This window comes from Neodiprion fabricii, chromosome 7, assembly GCF_021155785.1.
Source record: "Neodiprion fabricii isolate iyNeoFabr1 chromosome 7, iyNeoFabr1.1, whole genome shotgun sequence".
Lineage (NCBI taxonomy): Eukaryota > Metazoa > Arthropoda > Insecta > Hymenoptera > Diprionidae > Neodiprion > Neodiprion fabricii.
The window spans coordinates 16,741,369-16,765,614 of record NC_060245.1 but is presented as its reverse complement, the minus strand read 5'-3'; the positions used below and the strand labels follow the sequence as shown (position 1 = coordinate 16,765,614).

At 36.9% G+C, this 24,246-nt stretch overlaps 2 protein-coding genes across 2 annotated transcripts in view; both read right to left on the bottom strand.

Moving 5' to 3' along the window:
- Nucleotides 1–24,246, bottom strand: part of LOC124186069 — a 102,450-nt gene that overhangs the window by 71,061 nt on the left and 7,143 nt on the right. The window contains exons 8-13 of the mRNA XM_046577433.1: nt 12,712–12,980; nt 12,007–12,071; nt 11,868–11,937; nt 11,152–11,407; nt 10,964–11,038; nt 10,658–10,747 (exon numbers count right to left, since the gene is read on the bottom strand). Of these exons, the coding sequence (XP_046433389.1) occupies nt 10,658–10,747; nt 10,964–11,038; nt 11,152–11,407; nt 11,868–11,937; nt 12,007–12,071; nt 12,712–12,980 (825 nt within the window). The remainder of the gene's footprint in view (nt 1–10,657; nt 10,748–10,963; nt 11,039–11,151; nt 11,408–11,867; nt 11,938–12,006; nt 12,072–12,711; nt 12,981–24,246) is intronic.
- Nucleotides 312–9,281, bottom strand: LOC124186071. The gene is made up of 9 exons (XM_046577436.1): nt 9,085–9,281; nt 8,316–8,599; nt 4,934–5,252; nt 4,271–4,539; nt 3,449–3,652; nt 941–1,196; nt 760–834; nt 532–621; nt 312–447 (listed from the first exon to the last, which is right to left on the bottom strand). Exons 3-9 carry the CDS (start codon nt 5,228–5,230, stop codon nt 325–327), a joined length of 1,314 nt encoding a protein of 437 aa, XP_046433392.1. The 5' UTR covers nt 5,231–5,252; nt 8,316–8,599; nt 9,085–9,281; the 3' UTR covers nt 312–324.

Here is a 24,246-nt window from a genome sequence, read left to right as displayed (position 1 = left end):
ACTATTAAACGAATTGTTCGAAGTTTAATTTATTAATTATGTAAATAAATGTGTATCGCCAATTAAAACTATTTTATAATAATGTACTCATATGTGTTACACGCTTTGTGCGCAAATAATGTCTATTGTATAATAATATGATGAAACAAATCCTACTTTACAACAATATGCAAAATCGCTTTAAATTTACTCTCATCCAATCCAATATTGAATTTGAAAAAAAGTGAACTTGCAATTCTTCCTGGTGGAAACAAACGGCTGTATCAATAGTAACTATACCTACGTCATCTACAAATTATGTTTTCGAAACTCGGCGCGTCTCTTTCAAGCCGTACGATTCGCTGCTAACAACATGGAGTGGGTTGAATTGACTCGAACGTTATTCAGCTCGTAAATACTTCGCATCTGTATCATGAGGATGAGAAAAGTTGCCACAGATCCAATCATCTGAAAACATAGAATTGGATCTATGTAAAGAATTATTTAATCGAACCTTCACGTGCGTATTATCATCATTTATCGCTAGCTAACCTTAGAAAGCAGCGTATAATCTAAGGTGAAAAATCCCTGGGCAGTAAAACATAGAGGATTTTGCATCAGCTGAAGAGTTAGAACGTAGATCTGTAGCATGAAGAAAATTTTGTATGAAATTTGTTTAATAGTTTTGAGATATGCCCAAATAATTTGTCAAATAAATATGTAAAATGGTTCAAACTTGACGTTGTCCATTATTTCAAAACACTGGAAGAGCGCGGATACCTCATCACGAATATCTTTATTGTATATTGCAGCTGATTCCAGAATGTTCTTGATCAATTCCCCAGTTTTTTTTGCCTGAAACGTGATTTCGCTCGTCACATTGTGGAACTTGAATTAGTCAGAATTTAAACTAACAAATGTTTTCTATTTTTAATAGCTTTCATGAAAACGGCTCAAGTACCTCGCGAGTTGTAGCTGTACAACCAATTACAAGCCAAGTAATTTTCATAATATAAAATCCAATCCACAGTACAGCTGTAATCTTTAGCATCACGTCGTCGAGCATCGAACTCGACGGTGAGTCCGCAGCGAGAGTGTAACCTGTGTATAAAATTGCTATTGATACACCGAAGGACAAAGCGATTGAAATGAAAACCTGAAAACCGAAAATTCGGCTCAGTTCCATCGCCGTTGTGCAGAGATCTCCGTGTAATTTTCTGCAAACACAACAAGTAGTCAAAGTTTTAATAACGGAGTCGGTGTTGTCTTCAAATATTTTGCATTATGATGGGTTTTCCCTGTCATTCTTTCTCATATTGAATACGATTCACAGTAAAGCTTCGTCATGTCACATGTTTCAGGAAATTGCATGATCGTTGAACGAAAAACGCTCTTGTGTCAGTTCCAGTGAGAAAAGTCTGGATACCGATGCGATTTGTTTTTGGGTATGCGGTAAAAAGGATTCGATCTGTTCGCATTATTGGGATCAAATTATCCTCAAAGTTTCACCTCATGGAAAATTTCTCTCAGCAGATTTGTGCTCTCCACTAGACAATTGGGTAAATTCCGTTTGTGCACAGTCAATAATCGACCATATATTGTTCGCCAAGCTATTTAAAAATTTCCAGGTAGTTGACAGCACGCTGAAGCCTTTTTTAGCCACAGCCTTGGCAACAAATGTTCTTTGAATCTTTGCTCACCCTCATTCAATGCCTCATGTAAAGTGTTTATCCAAGCGTGCTAAGTACCAAATTCGTATTATAATCGTATAAAGTAAAAATTTGTCTGTTTATCGTCCATATTAAGTGTAATAGTACATTACGTAACAAAGGAATAAAGTCGAAGATTATCGCCCGAGGGAATAATCGATTTTCATTCCTGTGTTAAAAGTGTTTATTCCCGGCTCAACCATACAGTGAACTTGTTTTACCTCAAAAGCGGGACTGTTAGTGACAGACCTCACAGCCGGGTACTACAAGTACCCAAATTTCTTTCTGCACTAGCTATAGGTCTCACAGTCACCCTTCTCGATAGACTCAAAACAATAATAGTGGGTTCGGGGTCGATTTAACGATTAATAATATGGCGACCAGATATGAAACTGTACTTCAGGGTTTATTGGAAAGGCTTTACATTCAATCAATCAGTAATTATTTAACGCTTGTGTCAACTTGGGTAACTTTCTAACGGTTATCCGTTCAACACGGGTCTCGTCACGACCAGGAAACCACCCCGTGTTAGCTTAGCTACCCCGGCAAGGCCAGCCACGCGGCTACACCAATTTCGTGTGATTTGTTATTTATTTTCGCGTATTCATGATCCGCGGACTGTAATAACCACGTTGGTTTCCCAACGTGTCAACCACCCCGGGTCTAAACCTCAACCATGAGGCCCCGGGAAGGCCAGCGCGAGAGTCCCCAACCGGCTCTACCCAGTTCTGCTCTCGCATCGAATTACTCGATCACAAGTACATTAGAAACACGATCCTACGTCATTTAATAATCAAATCGATCATTATGAGCCTCGATTCGTCGAGTTGATAGCGCCATGTTCACACACTTCACTGTATCACTCTCGCACACATAACGAGCTACTGTCAACAAGTCTCACGTGTTTTCTCTTCCGAGTTTCGACTAATACTGATCTGGTTTTGAATTCTTGTGCGTATTATCCTCTCGCTTGCTCTCGCGGGGATTTTGAGAACTTTAGACTGAATTGTCTTGTTGGCCACTCGCTGTTGTGTGCGTGAGATTAGCGTACTTGGATTCATTCACACACACATCACAGTATTATAATACATTCTGTGCCTTTACTAATCTCTAGCTGATCTATAGCGGTCGTTCACCCCCTCGCCCTACCATACCTCTCTGTTATTACATATGGTTTCAAGTAATGCTCGTCCAAACTGTAGCGCTATTGATATTGAGTACACTTCTTAATTTTTTACACATTCTCAGGTTGAGATCGCGTTAAGCATTGGATTATAACTTGATAATCATATGGGGCAATAATCGTCTGTGGCAATGGCCGATTAGGAAATTATAGATTATAGGTTATAAACCACTAGTTATAGCTGTTGTTTACTGTCTATGTATTGGTATGCGTCGCCAACAGGGACAAAAGTGGCATATTTTTCCCTAGAACGCATTTGCGGGAAATATGAGATCATAATTAGCGGGAAATATGAGGCCAATTTAAAAGTCCCAATCTTCAAATAAATATTTCGGCCAGAGTTGAGTGGTAAATAAAGTCTTATATGTGACGCATGAATCAAAGTCGACTTTATTCCCTTGCTACATAATGTACTATCAAGGATCTCATATTTCCCGCAAATGTATTAAGAGGGAATAATATGCTACTTCCGTCCTGCTTTTCAGGTCAAAAACGTAACATTATGGTTGAGTCGGGAATAAAATTGATTTTCTTCAACCTCTCGTCAACATAGTGCTTTAAAAAAGGATGCGAATACCTTACTACTTTGGCGATATGGAGTAGCCGCTGGTTATCCATGAGTCTGTTCGATACTGCACTTCCTTGAATTTCGTTGGAAACCAAGGAGTTACGGCGCGAAAATGAACTGACCGATTCTTGGCTGGGTTGCATTCTGCTCTTTCTTTGTAATTCCAATTCCACAAGAAGTGAATTCAAGCGCCGAAATCTGTTGCAAAAGTATCTGTGCGGGAAAAGTAGTCTTCATACACGATCGGATTGTTGCTATTACGTCAAATATATACTTGGCAACGATTTTACTTAAAATTTCGAATCAACTTGACAGGCCAATACATTTACTGAACAATTTACTCATAATCATCTTGCAGGTTCGACGGCATCTTCATTTTACCTGAGCTTATTAGGGTTATATAGGCATATGCATGACATACGGTTCTCTGATTTGATTCGTTTGTCGCGAACAAATAGTTCTTAACTATTGCAACATCAACTGTGAAATTAAGTTTTCTCGGTCAAAGCCCAATGAATAGGGATTTGCATTGTGTAACCAATTGAACACCAGAATTTTGTAGCTAATTCTTGGCCGTTTTCTTTTTTTTTTTTTTTGTGCGTTCTTACATGCAACAAAGTTTTTACAAACAAGCGGTATGGTTATCGCAATATCATAAAATTAAAAAAATTTAGAGAGCCGCCCCCTGCACAGTGTCAGTTAACCAGGGTACAAAAGGCACAAATGAAAATCTTTAAGATCACGAAAATTGTATAAAAATTGATGGAATGGTAGGTATCACTATTTTTTAAATATCCTAAGAATTTCTGTTGTTGTGTATTCGATTTTCACCTGATGCTGGTATTGTAGGTGAAGTCAAATATGAAAGTGAAGAACATATGATGATGTGTACCCAACAGGAAACTAGTGCGGGCAGACTCGTTGGGGTAATCGAGACCGACGAAGAGAAAATCGACAATTTGAAGGATGGTCATGTAGGTGAAACCAATTACCAGCTCAATGATTTGAGTTTTGTACACTGATTCGTAATCATACGATATTCCCAGTGTCTTCAGCTTAGCGTTGATAGAGATTATCTTGCGAAAGGTGTTTCTGGTAGCCTGGAAAACAACGGGATTTTATATTACACGTTTCAAGAAGAAACATTAAAGAAAGCAGAAGAATAAGATCACGTGAAGCTCGGGCATTCTGCCATTACAGGTAAAAATGATTGAAAAATATCTAATTTGTATTCAGATGATAATTATCGTGGAGAAAATGTAAATTTGAACAACTGGTGAATTTTGAAAAATTAACGACGGAGCCAGGAATCGAACCTGGAATCTAGCGATGCTTTCCCGGAGACTTACTCCACTAGACCACCTAGCCGCCCTGACTCTGTTGTCTTTAATTTCTCTCATAACCAGTGAGTTCAAATTTGTTTTCATGTGCCCGATTTGTATGAGTAAGAATTTCTTCTCTGCATGCACGATGTAAGGAGATAATTATCGTGACCTGTGACTTAAACTGCGACGTAAACATAGAGACGGCGATAAAAATAGTGTGGATGTAAGCGTTCAGGCGATAGTTCGTTGCTGCGATTGTGGACCCCATGAACACCTTCAACTCTGGGAAATTTGCCATCTTCAGCAGTACCACGTCCATCATTAGAGTCAGTAGGGCCCAAATAACTGATAACAATGGTCGGGGTTTGTCCTTGGGATAGTAGAGAACATCGATTCCGAAGATCAAGTTCAATGTACATGTCGGTGCAAATGCTGCTCGTAATGTTCCTGGGACCGGTAACTTCATGGTTTCTTTGATCTCCGTATTTCTTGTTCAAAAAAAACCAGGTAGATGAGAGACACTTGGTATGAAACGAAGCTGCTGGTTTGCATTATCATTTTTATCATGTTACGGGGACGTCTGACTTCCATTAAATATGGCAAATACTGTCTTACAATTCTTACTGTTTCTAAATCATACAATGGCATCTGACTTTGGCAAATGATAGGGTTTATTATTGTGCATGAAGGTTGGCTAAGGAGAGTTCGTCAAATTGATGATAAAATACAAAAAATATCTGACAAAGCTGTACCAGCATACTATAACCTCAATTCACATAAAAAATAGATGTAAATACTCAATTTCCAGTGAATTGTCCAAGCTTTTCTCAACCAACCAATAAGCAGATATGAGCCGTATGACAGCTCAAAGTTTGAAAACATTTCATTGTTTACAAAAAAAGAAAAAATTATAAAATACGATGAGCCGTATTTGATGGAGGTCCTACATCCTTCGAATATGCTAAGATCAAAATTTTATATCGAATCACGCATTACAATGAATGTATAATTTACAGAGAATCGAGATTAAGGGCGGGTGGCGAAGTGGGCGAAATTCATAACTGGGGCAAAACGGGCATTAGCTCGTACCAACTGCAGCAACTCATGAAAAATACTGTAATTTCTCAAAAATTTGTCAGTGTTTTGGAATTTAACACAATGAAACAGTTGCAACCATTTATCGCGATCACTACTTTACTTTGTACCGGGTCTAAATGTGGAAACAAGCCACCACGCCGCCCACAAATAGGCAATCAGGCGTCACAATTTAGTTCGTGAGTTGGCACCCTGGAAAGCCGTAGAACGAGGAAAGGCGACCATGAAACGACCTAACCTCAAACTTGAACAACAAATCAAACGACAAAAAGTTAGCGTCTGGCCGCAACTGATTGTGAGTTGGTCAACCTGACAAGCGTAAAAAAAAACTATCCGTGACATAATTGAATCTATATGGAATCACATAATTTGAGGCATTCTCATCTAAGTGTTCAGTTTCCATTCAATTTTTCCTAAACTGACCCCCCCCCGAATCAACTTTAAATGATTCAAAGACAATCCTGAAATTTTTTATCATTCTTATCTGAACTATAACCCGTGCGTGTAAGAGGGGGGATTTCCCCATTTTAAATACACGTGTTTCGGACACATTTGTAGCATATATGTTATTGTAAGAGTAATAATGTTCAAAAAAATCTGTAACTGCAAGATTTTAGTGGGAATTAGTGTTACTATATGAGCAAAAATTCACATCATCATACCAGGTATTCTCGACAAATTGCACTTCCTCTAAATGGAAAAAACAGTCAGATTTCGAGGGTGTGCAATTCGTCAACATACTATATTGTTAATAGTCTCGTTTTACCTCATTCAGTTGCCAGGCATGGGACAATGTGGGTCATACAACACGTTTCACGTGACAATAAACGAACTCAGAAATTAACAACTTGGAAATTTCTGTTTCGTTATCGTGATATTTGAGTTCTGCGAATTATTTTAAGTAAGATTAGTTGAATAAATATACAGATAGTGGTATCAATAAACTGAAACTTTCGTATCATTTGAAGATAAAATAAATGCATAAGCACATAAGTCCACATCGTTGCACAAGAGTAGTGATAAAAGTATATCGGAAATCTAAAATTTGATCCAATTTATACCAATAATTTTCTTACTATCCCGTTTGCAGTAATTCACGGACATCGCAGAGTCACAAAAACACAAAAAAAAAAACCGTCAAACGTCTTGAAAATATCATATAATATATTTTCACTTCCAAATATTTCGCATTTTGTGTATTTCATCTTTAATTAAATTAAACAATTAACTCATAACATTAAATCAGCATTGTAATATGATTGAACCGCGATACGAAAAACGCATTTTCATAGTTCATATCGATTTTTGTACACTGTCGAATCAAAACATAAGCACCCGGGTAGGACGCTTGTCGAAATGTCGACTATCATTTGACTAATTAAAGCCTGCATAATATCGAAAGTTGGAAAGTTTGACTCAGGGTTGGCAGAAAATCGACGATTATTCGCCTGAGATGTGGTAACGACTGTCAATAAACCGAAAGTCAAAGCTGGGCCAACAAAACATTAACATCAAGGCAACGCCAAAACATACATTGAATATCGTATATAGAACTCGCCGTTGCGAATATAGCAAGATTAAAAAAGTTTGGCCATTATCGAAATTTCAAAGTTTTGCTCAACCATTTTTTCATGCTGACAAGTCAATTTACAATCGACTTATTTTTAGTATACAATTCACCCTATCGACTGTAAATTAACAATATAGCGGAAATTCACGAACACATCGTTGACACGTAGTCAACTATTGTATATAGGCCTGAAATATGGCCATTTTCATTGGTCTCCGGTTAGTTAATTTTAATTTCAGCCGGCAATATAAGTCAAATGTGAGTCGACCGTGTGGCAGTTGTACTCTATAATGAGACAAGTCTGTCTCTTGTTATGATTCTCAGGTCTGATAGCGACATGTCATTAATTGTGACAGATATCGCTTAAATTTTTACCGGTATAATTGAACCAAGAATATTGTGTGTACGACTGAATAAATTCTGTAGTTATAGTACGATTAGATCATTTCAACGAAAAATGAGTTATTTTTCTTGACATTATACGTCACTGATAGCAGGATGCATAAAATAGAAACTTCACCTTCACAAATATCTGCAAATACGAGTATACTAACAATAAGTCACAGGCGAAACGAACTATGCGAACTTCTAATTCAATAAATTTTATAGTATTCCAGATTTTGAAAATAATGAAATGAGAGTACGTATATTTTGTAAAGAACGAAAAATATAACATGAAGCATTTACTTTTGCTTGGTAGTTCTATTTTGCATGAATCACTCTCAAATGCTTGTGTCATTTTGGGACACTAGATTTAAAACAGTTAATGCAGTTACAAAGTATAAAGTATCGGCTGAAAATAAAAATTTCGAGAACACAACGTAAATGAATATTTACACTATATATACTATATATATAAAATTGAACGTACGATAGAAATTCTCACCTTAAGGATGCTTTTAGATTTCTTCATACCAATTAGCAAAGTGTCATTCGATTCTTTCTATCTCCGAATTCGTGTGGTTATTTGTTTTTTCCAACCGATTTTATACTTAATTTTAACCAGGGGTTCCAGCTTACGTGATTACGTGACCAATGCGCTCGAGTTACTCGAGCGTTTGTTCAATTTATTAAAACTGACTTGTCCACCGGCTCTGACAGCATGATATGATCGGCTGAAAGGCCCCCGAGGTGCCGTTGAGCCCATACTGAGAAAAAAGTGTGTGGTATCTGTAAATATATCGCATAGTAAATATTTTATTATAATAAGTTTATTACAATATTTTTTCGATAAATTGTCCTCGCACCTAAAATATCAAGTTATCTCAAAAAATTCGAGTCTCACGGTGAAATTATATTCACTATGAAAATTACGCTCGGAAAAACCTGAAACGCTATTCTGGCCCATTATTTTCCACCGTCAGTGGTTTTTAAGATCGAAAGCAAAAAATTTCATTCCTTGTATTTGTTCCACATTATGAAACTAAATCTGTACACAATAAAAAAATCTACATGTTATGCGACTTATGCAAAGTCTCTTTAGGACATCCATGCCTATGCATAGTGTATACATAAAATTTGTAATTTGATGATCTTCTTTCCTAAATGTAGATTGATTTCGTGATTCATCGGGATCGCGCTATCTGAGAACTGCCAAATAAAAATTTCTGCAAATTCTTCTAGAATGTCAAATAAAAATAATCTCACATTCATACCTGAAGTAAGTTTCCCGGATATTGATGCCGGCATATTTCTCCCCTTTTATAGCCAAAGTTTTGCCTAAATGCATCTGTAGTAGGAATCCGCTCTGACAGGAATCATTTTAATAATCTTAATATTTTAATTTCTACAAAGTTTAAGAGTGTCCTCTTCACTCATCAAGAGCTAATCAATTTTTTACTTTTCATCATCTTGGTGGTAGAAGGAAGATTTTGGTCTCGGTTAAAAATCACTTTTTCTAATTATAACGAATCTTTACGGTTTCGAAACTCTAGAATCCGAAAAAGAGGTTCCTAGAAAAATACCGGTTCGGAGGTCTGTTCGAAAATCCTCCACGATGATCTCGGAAAAGGCTCGATGAAAAAATCTGAAACCCGCAGGATTTTACATCTAAATGATGGTGCAAGGTAGCTGTAAGAGTGTGTGAAGAGAATCTGAGATCTGAAAGACAGAACATGTTAAACAAAAATTCTAACTTTTGTTTTGCAGAATTTTTTTTCTGATCTTTCTTCTAATACTTTAACATTAGCTGCCAAGTCCTGTCAGTATTAGATTTTTCTTCTTACCGTTTTCGAGATCATCGCGAAAGTGTGTCGAACAGACCAGCAGAGTCTTCCCTTTTCACGGTGATGGAAAGTATCGCGGAAAAACTGTTTTTCTGGGTTGTTTTTAATGCAAACACATGTTTTTTTCCTATAGCCGCTAAATTGAAAAGAATTCCTTTCAATACCGTGAGTAGGAACAAGTATAACCTACTCAATGGCATGTCATATCGTCCGACAACAACATTAAGACTACTATACTCTCCAATCCTATATATACACACTGCAAGAAGGAGACTAGGCTGACCACTTAATTTCATCCCTCTCTGCTCTTTACATCTACTTTTGCGACGTTTAAATGAGTACCTGACTTATCTGTGTCGACATATCGTTCTGTTTTACTACACAGATTTTACAACAGCATATTAGGCTTGATTCAAAGGGTAAAGAAGAAGTAGTTCACAGTTTTAAAGGTAGAGTGAGTGCTGACAGCAGCGCCCGAGTACTTACAATAAAAATGGGAGGAGGTTATAAGGTGCGGACAAAATATGTAAGGGTTTGTTAAGGTTATGTAGTACTCCCACACTTACCGATCGAGCAAATTCACCCGTTTTCCTTCTACATTAAATAAACAGTCGAACGGAACGGGTTCAAATTTCGAATTTACTCGGTCGGTAAGGATAGGAGTACTACGTGACCTTAAATCTATATAATGAAACGAAGAGACTGAAAAAACAGGTGTAAAAGTCAAGGTATGAATATTAGAAAAATGTGAAATGAGATTACGGCCTTAGAGTTTTTTTTATTCAATCCGTTTTTTTCAGGCCGTGCTATTCGGTGAGTAAAACGTGGCGAGGGTTGAATTGACTTGATCGTTGTTCAAGTCGTAGATATTTTTCATCTGTATCATGATAATAAGAAGAGTTGCAACTGACCCAATCATCTGAAAACATGGAATTAGATTTAAGTGAAGAGTGATTCGATCCAGATCCTATGTTATTATTATGATAACTTATCGTTAGCTAACCTTAGAAAGCAGTGCATAATCCAAAGTAAAAAATCCCTTGGCCGTAAAGCAAAGGCGATTTTGTATGAGCTGAAGAGATAAAATGTTGATCTGCAGTGTGAAAAAAATATACGCAATTACGAGAGTGAACACGTACGATTTTGACGAGAACACTTTCTACATGAAATTTAGTCAAAAGATCTTGAGGATTTTGTAAGATATTGATAGAAATATTTCAAACTATATATATAGTTCGAATAATTTGAAAAAGTCATATACCATTTGTTTCCACTTAATGTTTTTCATTATCTAAAAACTCGGTTATACCTCATCCCGAATATCTCTATTGTATATTGCCGCCATTTCCAAAACGTCCTGGATCAAATCCCCGGACTGTTTGGCCTAAAATGTCATTTCACATATCGCATCGTGAGTGTAGAATTTTTCTTCGTTAATCCTTCGATCATTTTTCACTTTTAAGAGACGTTATAGCGTATTCAAAGTGGATTAAGTACCTCGGTGGTTGTACCTGCACAACCAGCTGCAATTCTAGTAATTTTCACAACATAAAACCCAATCCATAATCCAGCTGCCATCTTGATCATCATGTCGTCGAGTATCGAAGTCTTCGGTAAATCCGCGGCCAAAGTGTAGCCTGTATACAGAAGTGCTGTTAATATACCGAAGGACAATGCGATTGACAGGAGAACCTGAAGGCCAAAGACTTGGTTCAGTTCCATCGCCGTGGTGCAGAGATCTCCATGTAATTTTCTGCGCATAAAACAAGTAGTCAAGATTTCAGTAACAAAACTGGTATTGTTTTCAAATATTTTGCATTATAATGGATTTTATCCGCCATTATCGCGGTAACTCTTCATCATACCACATTTTTGAGGAAAGCATTGAGTCAAAATTTTCTCGCAAAGTCTCGTGATCGAAGATTTCTTTGAAAAATAAAGTTTTATGCTCACCTTTACATGCTGGGGTAAAATTCATTTATGCATAGTGCAAAATGATCGTGTCACGAATAGTTGATTTTACTAGCTTAGAAAATTTAGAATTTACCGGAAAACTACTAGCACGCCAATGCCTTATCTATCCTTAGCCTCTGGCTACAAATAATCCTCTTTGAATCTAGTACCAATTTCATATAATCGTATGAAATGAGAATCTATCTCTATTTATTATTTCTAATCTATCAACAAGGTGCTTTAGATCGGATTGGGCATACCTGACTACTTTGGCGATATGCAGTATCCGCTGGTTGTCGGCAAGTCTGTTCAATTGTGCACTGTCTTGGCCTGCGTTGAAGACGAAGGAGTTATAGCGTGGGATTGTCTGAACCGATTTTTGCCTGAGATGAGCCTTACCTCTATTTTCCAAATGCAATTCGGCGAGAAATGTCTTTAGCCGTCGGAACCTGTTGCAGAAATATCTGTGCGAAAATAACAGTTTTCATGCCCCATGGAATTGTCGCTTACTTCAAACACGTCTTTATGGTAATGACATTTCAATCAACAACATCTTGATTTTTCAACGAACTTGACAAGTCAATACGATACAGTGTCGCTCAACAAAAATTTACTCATATGATATTCCAGATTCATCGGCATCGTCATTTTATCTGAACTTATTACTAGGGTATGCTTGACATCTGGAACTGAGTTATATTGATCTCTAGTGAACATATGGTTTTTGACTCATGATATTCAATGTGAAATTAAAAGCACGTAATTCTCTATATTCGTATTTTTTTACCCATCCATACCGACTTAGATGAATTTGTATCACGTAATCAACTGAACACCACAATTTTGTACTCGATTTCTACTTGTGTTATCGTTTTTCTGTGTTCAGATGTGGCAAAATTTTGCCAATCAAACTGTATGTTGATTCTAATATCGGAAGTTTGAGAAAATTCAAAGAGCCTCTTATACAGTATCGACTATCAAGTATATCAATGGACCAGGAAAAAGCCCTTGGATTTCGAAAATTGTATGAGAATTGATTGAATCTTCAATACCATTAATTGTGAGATACCAAAATATTTCTACAGTCTTGTATTCGATTGTCACCTTATGCTAGTGTTGTAGGTGATATCAAGTATGAAAGTAAAGAGTATACAATGATGTGTAGCCGTTAAGAAACTGATGCGTGCGAATTTTCCAGGATAATCAGGACCAATGTAGATATAATCCAAGATCTGAATTACGACCATTAAGCTGAGACCAATGAATAGCTCAGTAATTTGAGCTTTGTACACCAATGCATAGTCGTTAGGTATTCCCAGTGTCTTTAGCCGAGCGTTGATAGTGATTAGCTTCCGGAAAGCGCTTCTGGTAGCCTGGAACATAGAGTCACTTCAAATAACACGATAAATGAAAAGAAAAAAATGTACAAAGTACAATAATAAGACCGTATAAAGATTGTGCATTACGGCAATGCAGATGTAAAACATGACTGAGATATATTCGATATGTATGTGGATCATAATTATTATGACCTGTGACCTAGACTGCGAGGAGAACATCGAGATAGCGACAAAGATGGTGTGAACGTAAATGTTCAGACGATAGTTGGAGGCCGCGATTGTAGACCCCATGAACACCGTCAATTCTGATAAATTAGACATTTTCACCAGTACCACATCCATTGTTAGAATCAGTAGAGCCCAGATGATTGATAACAATGGTCGGGGCTTGTCCTTGGGATAGTAAAGAACATCGATTCCGAAGATCAAATTCATCATTAGCGTCGGTGAAAATGCTTCTCGTAACGTTCCTGGGACCGGTAAGTTCATGGCTTCTTTGATCTCTCTTTCTCTTGTTTCACAAACACTACTAGTCGAGGTCGAAATGTTCTAACAATCGGTCAGCTAGGCAAACGATTCCGTTTTATGTCGGTAAAATCAAGATTGCATATTTTCAAGCGCAATTTTATTTCTAATTATTTTCACTTTGAGAAGTTTCTATTTCAAAACAGTTCAAGGTTAGTTAAAAACGAATCCTTCGTATTCGCGCCAAGTCAGAATAAAACCGAACACTTTAGATTTTATTATTAGCATACAGATATTGTTACCAGTCTTTATATTCAAAGAACGAGCCTAAAAATCACAGTGCGAATATATTCATATCGTCATGGTCAAATCTCAGTTTTTCACAAATTGTTCACCGTTAACTATGTCAAAAAAATACACTGGAATTAGTAAAATAGAAAATCAACATTGTTTCACGATAGAAAAAAGTACGTGTGTGGCAATGTCACTTCCCTACAAATAACTCTGAATGGTGATATAAGCACTTGAAAGTCCTGAAATTCTACATAATATTCAACGTCAATATACTAATAACACCATTTGAAGTAGTTCGCAATCAAGAAATTGGAAATGAACACAGCTACAATCGACAAAAAAAAAACCTGAATCGTTTTCAAAATATTAATTTAAACTCTCACGCGTCGTACCCTTTAGATAATTTCGTACTTAATTAATTTCTAACAAATGAGATCGTCACTGTGATATGATCTAAATCGCAAATTAACACGGAAAACGCATTTCAATATTAAAACATTCCCGGCTCACATCGATTTCCGACTGACCGCCTCTACACTTTGTTCAATTATAAAACAGCTGCACTCGAAATGAGAAAGGTCCGTTCATCGGTTTGATTCTCACATCAGATAATGAAATGTTATTAATTCCGAAGGATATAGCGTAATGTTATACCAGTTTAATTGAACCACGAATATTATGCGTATGTATGCATAATTTATGTTTATGATATAGGTATGATTAGATCGTTCATTAAAAAAAATGTAGTTCATTGCTTTTGGTAATAAGTCACCGATTCTAAAATGTACTGTAACGTTTACTGCTTTCTCGGGAGCAGTAGGTCGTGAAAGCGATATTGTTACGTGAGTTCAGTGCTTGTGATAAGTAATTTTTAGTAGATTTTAATAAAGTAAAGACGTATAGAGATACGAGGATTTAGGTTATGTCCTAGTCCAAAATACCCTGTGCTGCTTAATCTAATTGATTTTCGCGGACTCGGGTAGTTTCTAGTGACCGTTGCCGCATTAGCAAGACTCGGGTATAAATACCATAGCTGCTTGTCACTATTTCACGGAATCGGGTGTAAATACCGTTGCCGTATCCCTCCTGCTGAGCTGGGATAATACACCGAGCCTGCCGAGCTTGCTAATGTTTTGATATGCAAATTTTTCTCTCTCTGCAGATCAGGGGTATTAACTACGACGGCCCGTCAGACTCGGGATCCACAAATATCGGTCATCGGACACGGAATGATACAGTGCCCTATACCTAATTCGTTTCACCATAGCTGAAAACTATGCTACCCAGATAATTGCCTGCCTGCCTGGTTAGATAAGGAAACAACCCTTGCCACACGAATGAATACACGCGACGTATTCGCTGTTATATCTCTCAATGAAATGAGAATGTACGGTGAGAATTACAACAAATGAAAAATGAACCAAAAAATGGTTGTTGCAAAAATAAAATAGAAATAACTAAATACAATGCTCTTCTAAATTCTATGCGCTATTGCTTTGTAGTGATTCTAGACTCGATCTCGCTGCTCGTTAACGTTTGTTTTTGAAAATGAATTATCGATTCATTTTGTCTGTGAAAATTGCGTTCCTTGAAACTTTATGCTCGGAATAAATCGGTTTCTGTGATTCAAATTTTTCCTTCCTTCTGTTAAATTTAATCTAATCAATCTAATTTTGGATCAATGAAATTTTCTATTTCCCTCGAGTCAAACGGGCGTTTTCCTACGTTTCTTTCCTATTGTCGACGTTGTGAGTCAGGTCTGCTCTTTGCCAGGACACTGGTCCTAGCAACTACCTGTGAGTGACGTGGTGCTTTGCTTGACACTGCTGTCTGTGCACAAGCAGCGCGTCCTTTTATGGGGACCGAGCATGAGGACGAGTAGCGCCGCGAGTGGCTGAAATTGTCCCTATCGACGGGACTTGCGTTAACTTTGACGACTTTGACAAATGGTCTGGCGGTTATTTGAGGTCATTTTTTTGAAAGAACAAATATGTTCACCGAAAAGATGCCTTCTCCCGATGTAAGAAAAGTGAAGGTTAGCTGTTGCGCTGTCGGTTGTTACAATAGTCTCAGAAATACTGAGTAAACCGTTATTAACTGTCCCTATGCGGAAGGACGATTCAAAACGATTGGTTAATTAAGTGCCATGGCGTAACCACGGAAGTTTATGATTGGCTGAGTCATTGGCGTAGACAGGGGAAAATGCCGGTCGGTTGGGACAAATAGAATCGATTTGGCGCTGCCGTGAATTTTGCGCACGGTCTCTATGGGAACGATCCGGTTATAACCGGATTGTGTTGACCAGTCGGTTCTTAGGGTGGACGGGATAATCCTTCGGTAAGATGAAGTTAATCTGTCCGTTGTCGTCCGTTTGTACTCCGAAGCTGTATGGGTATGCTAATACCACTTAGGCCGTTGCAGTACACGTATTAGAGTCTTTCTCATCAATTCTACTTCGAATCAATAATACTGTCAATTTCCTTTTCGTTTTCAAATTATAAGGAATTGACTAAAAATCAAAATCTCAGTTATACACAAAGTGGAGGGTTTACGGATAAATTTCAAAATCAAACTAGATATATGTACAAAATTCTACTTTACAATAAAAAAAAAAAAAAAAAGGAAAAGCTACACTGTTGTGAAAGCAGTCTAAACTCACCTAGCATATAAATATAATTTAAAGCATATTGCACACTTGAGTGACGTACCTATACTTTTTTTACAAGTATATTTTACGTAGGTATATTTTTATATAACGAGGTTGAAGCTAGTAACGTTATCGTAATGAAACGTTGGAAGAATAATTACTATTTTCCTCATTTTAAATGATTTTTAAGGAACTATGATTTCGGAATATGAGTATGTTTAGTTTTATTACTGTTTGCTACAATTTTAAACAATTCCAAAATTGCGAAATAACAGTTTTTCGTCAGTATGAATCGTTACGATAACGTTGCTAACTTCAATATGATTTTATTTATCGACAGTAAATTAAATTAATTTATCTAATGAACGCAAATTTATTTTCATTGGTTCTTTTGAACCATAGCCCACAGAGCATCCCCAAAAAAAGTACATCCACATTGCAGCTCGCTCCTAATTTACGTTGAGACCGGTTGCATGTTACGCAAATTATAATAAATTTTACGATATTCATCCATAAAGGTCCGTATTTCGTGGTAAGAAACTTTTTTTCAACACTCATCGGAAAAATGGGTAAAAGACAAATTGATATATTTGTTAAATTATAAGATTATACGTAATACAGTTGCGTACTATATACCAGTTGCGTTCTATACTACCTTCTTCCATAAATTTTAAGAATTCTGTATTATTAAATCCATTCGAATGTTCCCACTGGCCGGAAAATAGCGGTTCCACACTGTTAACAGCGCTTTCTGTTAGAAAAATATGGGAGAAATTTGTCTCCTTCTACTCTATGGTAATTTCGCTAAACCGGAAGTCACATATTGAGTCGCAGTAAAATTTCATTGATGTAGATGTCAGTAATTTTAGCCTGTGGTATTTTCCGCTAGTTCCGTAGGAAACGTTGAATTATTCCAAATGTGTTGCGTTTCGTAAATACTTCGCATTTGTATCATAATAATGAGATAAGTTGTCACCGATCCAATCATCTGAAATGTCAAGTAATTACCAGTTAACATAAAATATTGAAGTTCACCTGAGAGTCACGAATAAAACATTTGCAATCATCGCTCATTCATGTCGACCTTTCGAAACAGGCTGTGATCCAGAGTGAAGAATCCTCCTGCCGTAAAGGTGAGAGGATTTTGTATCAACTGAAGAGTGAAAATGCAGACCTGTAACCGTATAAAAAAAAAAAGAAAAAAAACAGCTCAATGAGTAAACGTTAAATAGAGCATCAACTGAAACGAGGTATACGTATTCTAATCTATTTGAAAATAGGAAAAATCCCAATAACATCTAGAATTATCCATGGTCACAAACGTTGCGATAATCATCTTGACTGTAGACTTATCTGATTCTATTATTGAATGAGATTTGAAAAGGAATGAATTGATCCTGATCGTTGACTGTATGATTTCGTTTAGTCATGGTAGCAGCCTTAAGTTTGTTAGAAATGGCATTATGATAGTCAATCATCGATCTGATTAGCCATACTACTGGATTGTTAATATGATATGGTAGCAAAACCCATTTTGTATTATTGAATTTACCGAGCATGTTCATGTACGAGTATGTACCTCATCGTGAATATCTCCACTATAGATTGGAGTCGATTCCGTAAAACTCTGGATCAATGCCCCAGTTCGCATAGCCTGGAAAGTGATACCATACATCATGTTGAGCTATAGAATTGCGTCATCCCTTCTATATATGGTAGGCAGTGATTCTGGGATAGCTAATTTCATCGGCAAATTCGTTACGGGGGGAATGCAGATTCACCTGCAGTGCAAGAAGACTAGAGATCGGGGAACCAAACTCCTATCCAAGCCCATAGTTTGAGGTGGGCCAATACGCGGTAGCCGCCTGGCAGCGCTGCTATAGGCGTAGAATACTTGCGCAATCCGATACTGCGCATCTCCACATTCATGTGTTTCAAGGTAGGAGGAGAGATTCGAATTATTTTGAATTACTTGATTGCGCAGTAACGTATTGCGTAAGTATTTTACGCTTAGCAGCGCTTATGAGAGGTCTGTCCTCACCACTCAAGCTCAGTCTCCTGGTCTCTAGTCTTCTTGCTGCAGTGTCACTGTCGGCCGGCCGCTAAGGTCTGAATCTGTATTACCAGCGTAACCAACTTGTCCAAGAAATTAGCCGTCTCAAAATGACTCCTCCCGTATGCATCTATCAGGTCATTATGTTTTTAGTAGTAGGGTAGAAACGCCTTTTGTGGTGACTGTACCGTTTGTGGCTGCCTTTGTAAATTTCTGAATTTTTTTAAATTGTCCTTTAATCTCTTCGATTATGCAATGTTCATGACAAAATTCGGACACTGAGCAACTTTGGACACGAGTTTTATTACTTGGCACGCTTCGTTGTGTAAAAATTAGTGTTCACGTAGGTCAAAGCACCGTTGTACTTGCCCTTGTATGGACGTAATCTCCGATTAAGAAAGTTTTCCTTTAACGTCAATTTTCTCACACAACACGACACTAAGAGATTCATTGGCCTATGTGCCGATTTGTGTCAGAAAATTAATGTAAAAGAAAAGTACCCTAAATATAACGAATGTAGCCGCAGTTAGGTCAAACTATGATCACAACTGGTACTAATTTATTATGAATTAACGAAAACTGATACATCCACCCAAAAAGTGTGTGCTGCGTTGTGTAAAATTGATTGAGTACCTCGAAACTTGCAGCTTGACAAGCGTTGATAAACCAAACAAGTTTCAGGATATGATATATAGCCCACGTTGCAGGAACAATCTTGATCATCGCGTCGTCATGAAGCAAAACCGCCGATGCTTCAGCCCCGAGGTCGTAGCCCGTATACAGAAGAGACGTTATCAAAGTGAATGATAACCCGATTGAGAAGAGAACCTGGATGCTGTTCTCTTGATTTAAATCCATTGCCAATTTACAAAGATCCCAATGTATTTTTCTAAAGATATGATATTTGATGTCTGTATTTACCAAAAGTGGCCATAATTCTAATATTAACAACACTATAATGTGTCTCTCGCCTCTTTTATAGAGGGACAGCATATATTGTGCTTCATTGCGAATCTGTTGATAAAAACTATTAATCAATAATTTTCGTTTGTAAAAAATCACGTCACTAGTGCAAAAGTAATAGTGTAATGAATTTACAGAGGTGGCGTCTAAAAACCGATCGAAAAGACTTTATTCAATATAATGCAGACATGGCTGGAGCACATCGTGATTATCAGCCACAGAGTATGGTTAAGTATTGTCAAATATTGCTTCCAAATAACTTCAATCATTTTTCTATGGATTTTATGCACACAGGTATGATTTTCCATTTGTATGTTTCACGTTTATACCAAAACGTTCGCGCAATTATACTGTTAAAAATCATTTTGGTTATCGCCCTGGAAAAAATTTGCTGTGGTTTCAAAAAGTGACGAGGAAACTTTATGTAATTGGTTTTCTGATGTTAAATTAAAACCTGATTTCAGGAAACAACGACACATATAATCAGATGTTTTTTACAGATTGGGGTTTGACATAAATTAAAAATATTCCAAGTACGTCACAGTTGATCTGCTTTATGATACCAATGAAAATTATCAGAGTTTCACAAAAGGGAGACTAATTTGATACCTTATTTCTTTGGTGGCGCTAAGGAGCCACTGATTGTTTGTAGGTCTACCGCATAGTATATTTCTTGTCTTTTGTAAATTCGATTCCGTAAAAAGAGAATTCAGGCGTCGAAATCTGTTGCAACAATATCTGTGAAAAAAATCGGTTTTATGAGGTATATCATAACATTCTTGCAGTTTTCTCGAACCGTTGAAAACATGCATTCCGATCGTTTCTTTTGAGTGAGACATTCCACAAATTTTGACACTTCTCTTCGTTCCTACACCTGAAATTCCACATCAGTTTGACCAGTTGAAACATGTAGTATAGGTAAATTAAAACTAAGTCATCTACGATTTCTAGCATGCTTTACGATATGCATTTCATGTAACTTTGGAAAGTTACGTCACAATGTTTGCAGTTCAATTGTACGAACGAAATTGTAAGGAATTACAGAGTCTGTCAGAGTCAGCACCGAATAGCGGGAAATTTGTGGGTCAATTTTTTGTGGTATACTATTTTTCATTTTTATTTTGAGACGCCAAAATTTGCTGTCAGCACATTGTCAGCTCTGTGGTTAAAACAATAGCAAAAGCTTGTTAAAATTCACGGGCCCTTTCATACCGACTCAGCAGGATTCAAAGGTATTAAAGTAAAGCGTTGACGTTTCAAAGATTGTATCAGAATCAATGGAATGTTCATTAAGTATAGAGATATTCAAAGGAATGCTGTCAAAGTGTATGTAATGATCACCTGATGCAGCTAGTGTAGGAAAAATCAAGTATGAAAGCGAACATCAAAAAGTGATGTGTGGCCAATAGAAAACTGATGCGAGCGACCTGGTCAGGATAATCAAGGCCAACGTAGAGAAAATCCAAGATTTGCAAGACAAGCATAAATGTGAACCCGACGAATAGCTCAATAATTTGAGTTTTGCACACCATTTGATAGTCATTTGGGATTCCCATTGTTTTTAGCCGAGCGTTGATAGTGATTAAATTGCAAAAGCTGTTTCTGGTAAGCTGAAACATGACATAATTTTCAATGACACGGTTCGTGAGAAAAAAATCATAAAACACACAATACATAATAAGACCGTGCAAATATTGTGCGTTTTGGTATTGCGGGTAAACCCGATTGCGCGTTTTCTATAAAACACAATTTTTATAAAAATAATAATTATTCCAACCTGTGCCTTGAACTGCGAGACGAACATCGAGATGGCAACAAAAAAAAGATGTGCATAAAAGAAGCAGCGATAGTTGGAGGCCGCGATTGTGGATCCCATGAACTCTACCACATCTGTCAATTTAGACATTTTCACAAGTACCACATCCATTATTATGGTCAACAAGGCCCATATAGCTGATAATAATGGTCGAGGTTTGTCCTTCGGGTAATGGAAAACATCCAATCCGAAGATCAAGGACATCATATACATCGGTGAGAATGCTTCTCGTAATGTTCCTCGGACTGGTAACTTCATGGTTTCTTTCACCTTATTATTTTATCTTCTTCATCAAAAATCCATGTATAAGTGTATGAAAGACATTCGTTTTTACAAAACCAAGTAGTTGGTCGCCTTTATTATTGATGTCACAATTCTCAAAGACAGCATTCTTATGCCGATACACGAAGTAGCAAATTATGTGTACTGGATTAGAATTTCGTAGGTCTTGGCTAGCAAGAGAAATAAAGACAAAACAGATGGTATCAAAGTAGCAATACGTCAAAAATTTGCATCTTGCTGTATTCTTAAATACTTTCGACCTGGAACATGCGAGGCATGAGTTACATGATAGACAATGGTCCAAATTTGTTTTTTGTTGTTTGTAGTGATTCAATTTTATAGGAAACTTTTAACGGATTTCTATCACTTCTTTTACTCAAAAACCATCGAAAAACTGTGAAAATTTATCTTTAAGCAAAGTGAAATTTCCACCTCACTTACCACTTAAGACCATCATGGAATTCGAAAGGGAATCGTAAAGAAGACCGCGAAACGTTTCCAAAGTATCAACTTTGACTTTGGCAAACGTTCTTGTCCTTCAAAATAATTTCGTTGCGAATTGGACTGTGGTCATTGCCGTGATATGATCAAATCGCGAACTGACACAGAGAACTCATTTTGATATTAAAAAATACGCGCTTTCTTTTCAATATTTATTTGCACCTGATATTACGCACAATGTCGAATCATAACGCACCATGTATGTAAGCACCTGTACTCGGAATAAGAAAAGTCCTTCTCTCGTTTCGATTCCCACATTAGATAATTTCATGTTGTCAGTACTTATGATGAATGTAACATAATTTGAACCCGGTCTAATTGAATCATTACGTGTGTGCATGAATAAATTATGTTTATATACCTACGTTCAGATCATTTGAACGAAAAAATTAATTCACTTCTTCTCATCTCTTTATCGCTCACATAAATATATACGGTGCTTATTGAGCCTTCGGGCAGGAACAATAGCGTCCCATCGGATACTCTATCCAGATAGTCTACAGATCAGTGATTTATTACCGACGATTTCCTGTAACCTATGGATGTACAGTTACCATAGGAGAGTTATTTGTTTCGTTACCTATCGACGAGCAGTTACCATAAGAGAGCCATTTGTTTCGTTATCTACACGACTAATACGTATTATTCGATAATAGCAAGTAAGGACTCCAACGTTTTGTCGTATAATGAAGTGATACTGTGTGGGAAATTTTGCTGGCCACGGAATGTTAACAGTTCTATTGTGCCCACTATATACAGCTATATAAATGAATGTGTACAATGCGAATAATAACAATTCATACATTATTAATAAAGTATGCCTCAGTTGTATTTCTATAAAATGCTCTCGGTGACAGTAAGAAGTTAGCGGTTATAGGTAGCATGAAATTATCATTTGCAAGTAGCACGAAGTTAGTTTTTATGAGATGCATGAAGTTAACGTTTACAAGAAGCATGAAGCGTATTATCCTCTGCTAGATGTATGTGGTGATAAAAAATTATACATCAAAGTGAGAAAATTTTATATCATAAATTAAAGGTGAGTGAAATAAGTGAAGTGAAAGGAATAACTATAAAAATTGTTAGTCATGGTAATTCAGGGCATTATCGTACTGATATTATTCAATACCGAACTGAAACAGACATGTAAGAAGAAGTATTCTCTTTCACATTTTACAAAACTGGCGCGAATACGAAGTTTACACTGTGGGTGATGAATCACATTGGGTATCAAATTTGCCGATACAATTTTCTGATGATTATAGGCGTTACACGAGTATAAATGGAACTCGTGCCGGTGATGTCGAACTGACTGTAGCGGTAAAAGTTTCTAAAATACATTTATTTGTTTACCCTTCGGATTATTCAGTGCCCAACAAATATAGATCATAATATTACAGATGATTTGCCCTCAAATATACAGGTAACGGTAGAAAAGGTCGGATAGCGAAGTTGTTGAAGTTACGGAACAACGCGACGCAAAATGCGAATCGCTGCAATTGCTTTGACGGATGCGATTAATGGTGTGTTGGATACTTGGTAGCTTATTGAGACTCAAGCCGCTGAAGCTTTATTAGCGGTGGAAAAATGAGACGCGAAGTCCGCGGGAGCGGAACCCCTCATCGCTTACATGATTTACAATAAAACTGCGAATACTACGAGTATATGTGGAGGGCCTCTAATAAAATTCACGCGACTTTCGAGAGGCTAATTATAAAAATTCTAAGTTTGGTGAAACGATTATAACCCAAGTAACTCTACGAAACTTAACAATAAAACAATTATAATTTATACATACATACAGAACGTGACTGTTTTATCATCAGAGTCCTTAGAATTACGTGAAATGACGATAAGACGATCATCTTCTATGCTTATACATAAAAGTTAACTGTTTTATCATCAGGGTTCGTAAAGTTACTTGGATTGATGATAAAACAATTATCTTTTATGCTTACACACAGATGTTAACTGTTTTATCATCGGCGTCCGAAGAGTTAGATTATAATCGTCACACCACAGTTAGGTAATTTATTATCAGCTTCTGTGAAGTTTAGTGAATTTTATTATGGCCATCGATGTGATGTACAGATTTATTCGCATGAAAATAATCGTTGCCAGCTGTGGGCACGTGTGGTTTAGAAAACAATTACCAGTTGTGAACGTCGCAATAAGGAAATGTTGTGTATATAACAGCTTTGAAGTCATGTTATTCGGTTTTGTATTAATCTGAATTGGTGCAAATTCGAAACAGTGAATACTCGAAAGAATAGATACT

Excerpts from the sequence above, each read along its gene's own strand:
- LOC124186071 (XM_046577436.1), bottom strand. The coding sequence starts at position 5,230 with ATGAAGTTACCGGTCCCAGGAACATTACGAGCAGCATTTGCACCGACA. Across the intron at positions 1,197-3,448 it reads CATATCGCCAAAGTAGTAAG|AAAATTACACGGAGATCTCT; the intron begins GTATTCGCATCC and ends TTGTGTTTGCAG. Across the intron at positions 622-759 it reads ATAAAGATATTCGTGATGAG|ATCTACGTTCTAACTCTTCA; the intron begins GTATCCGCGCTC and ends TTCATGCTACAG.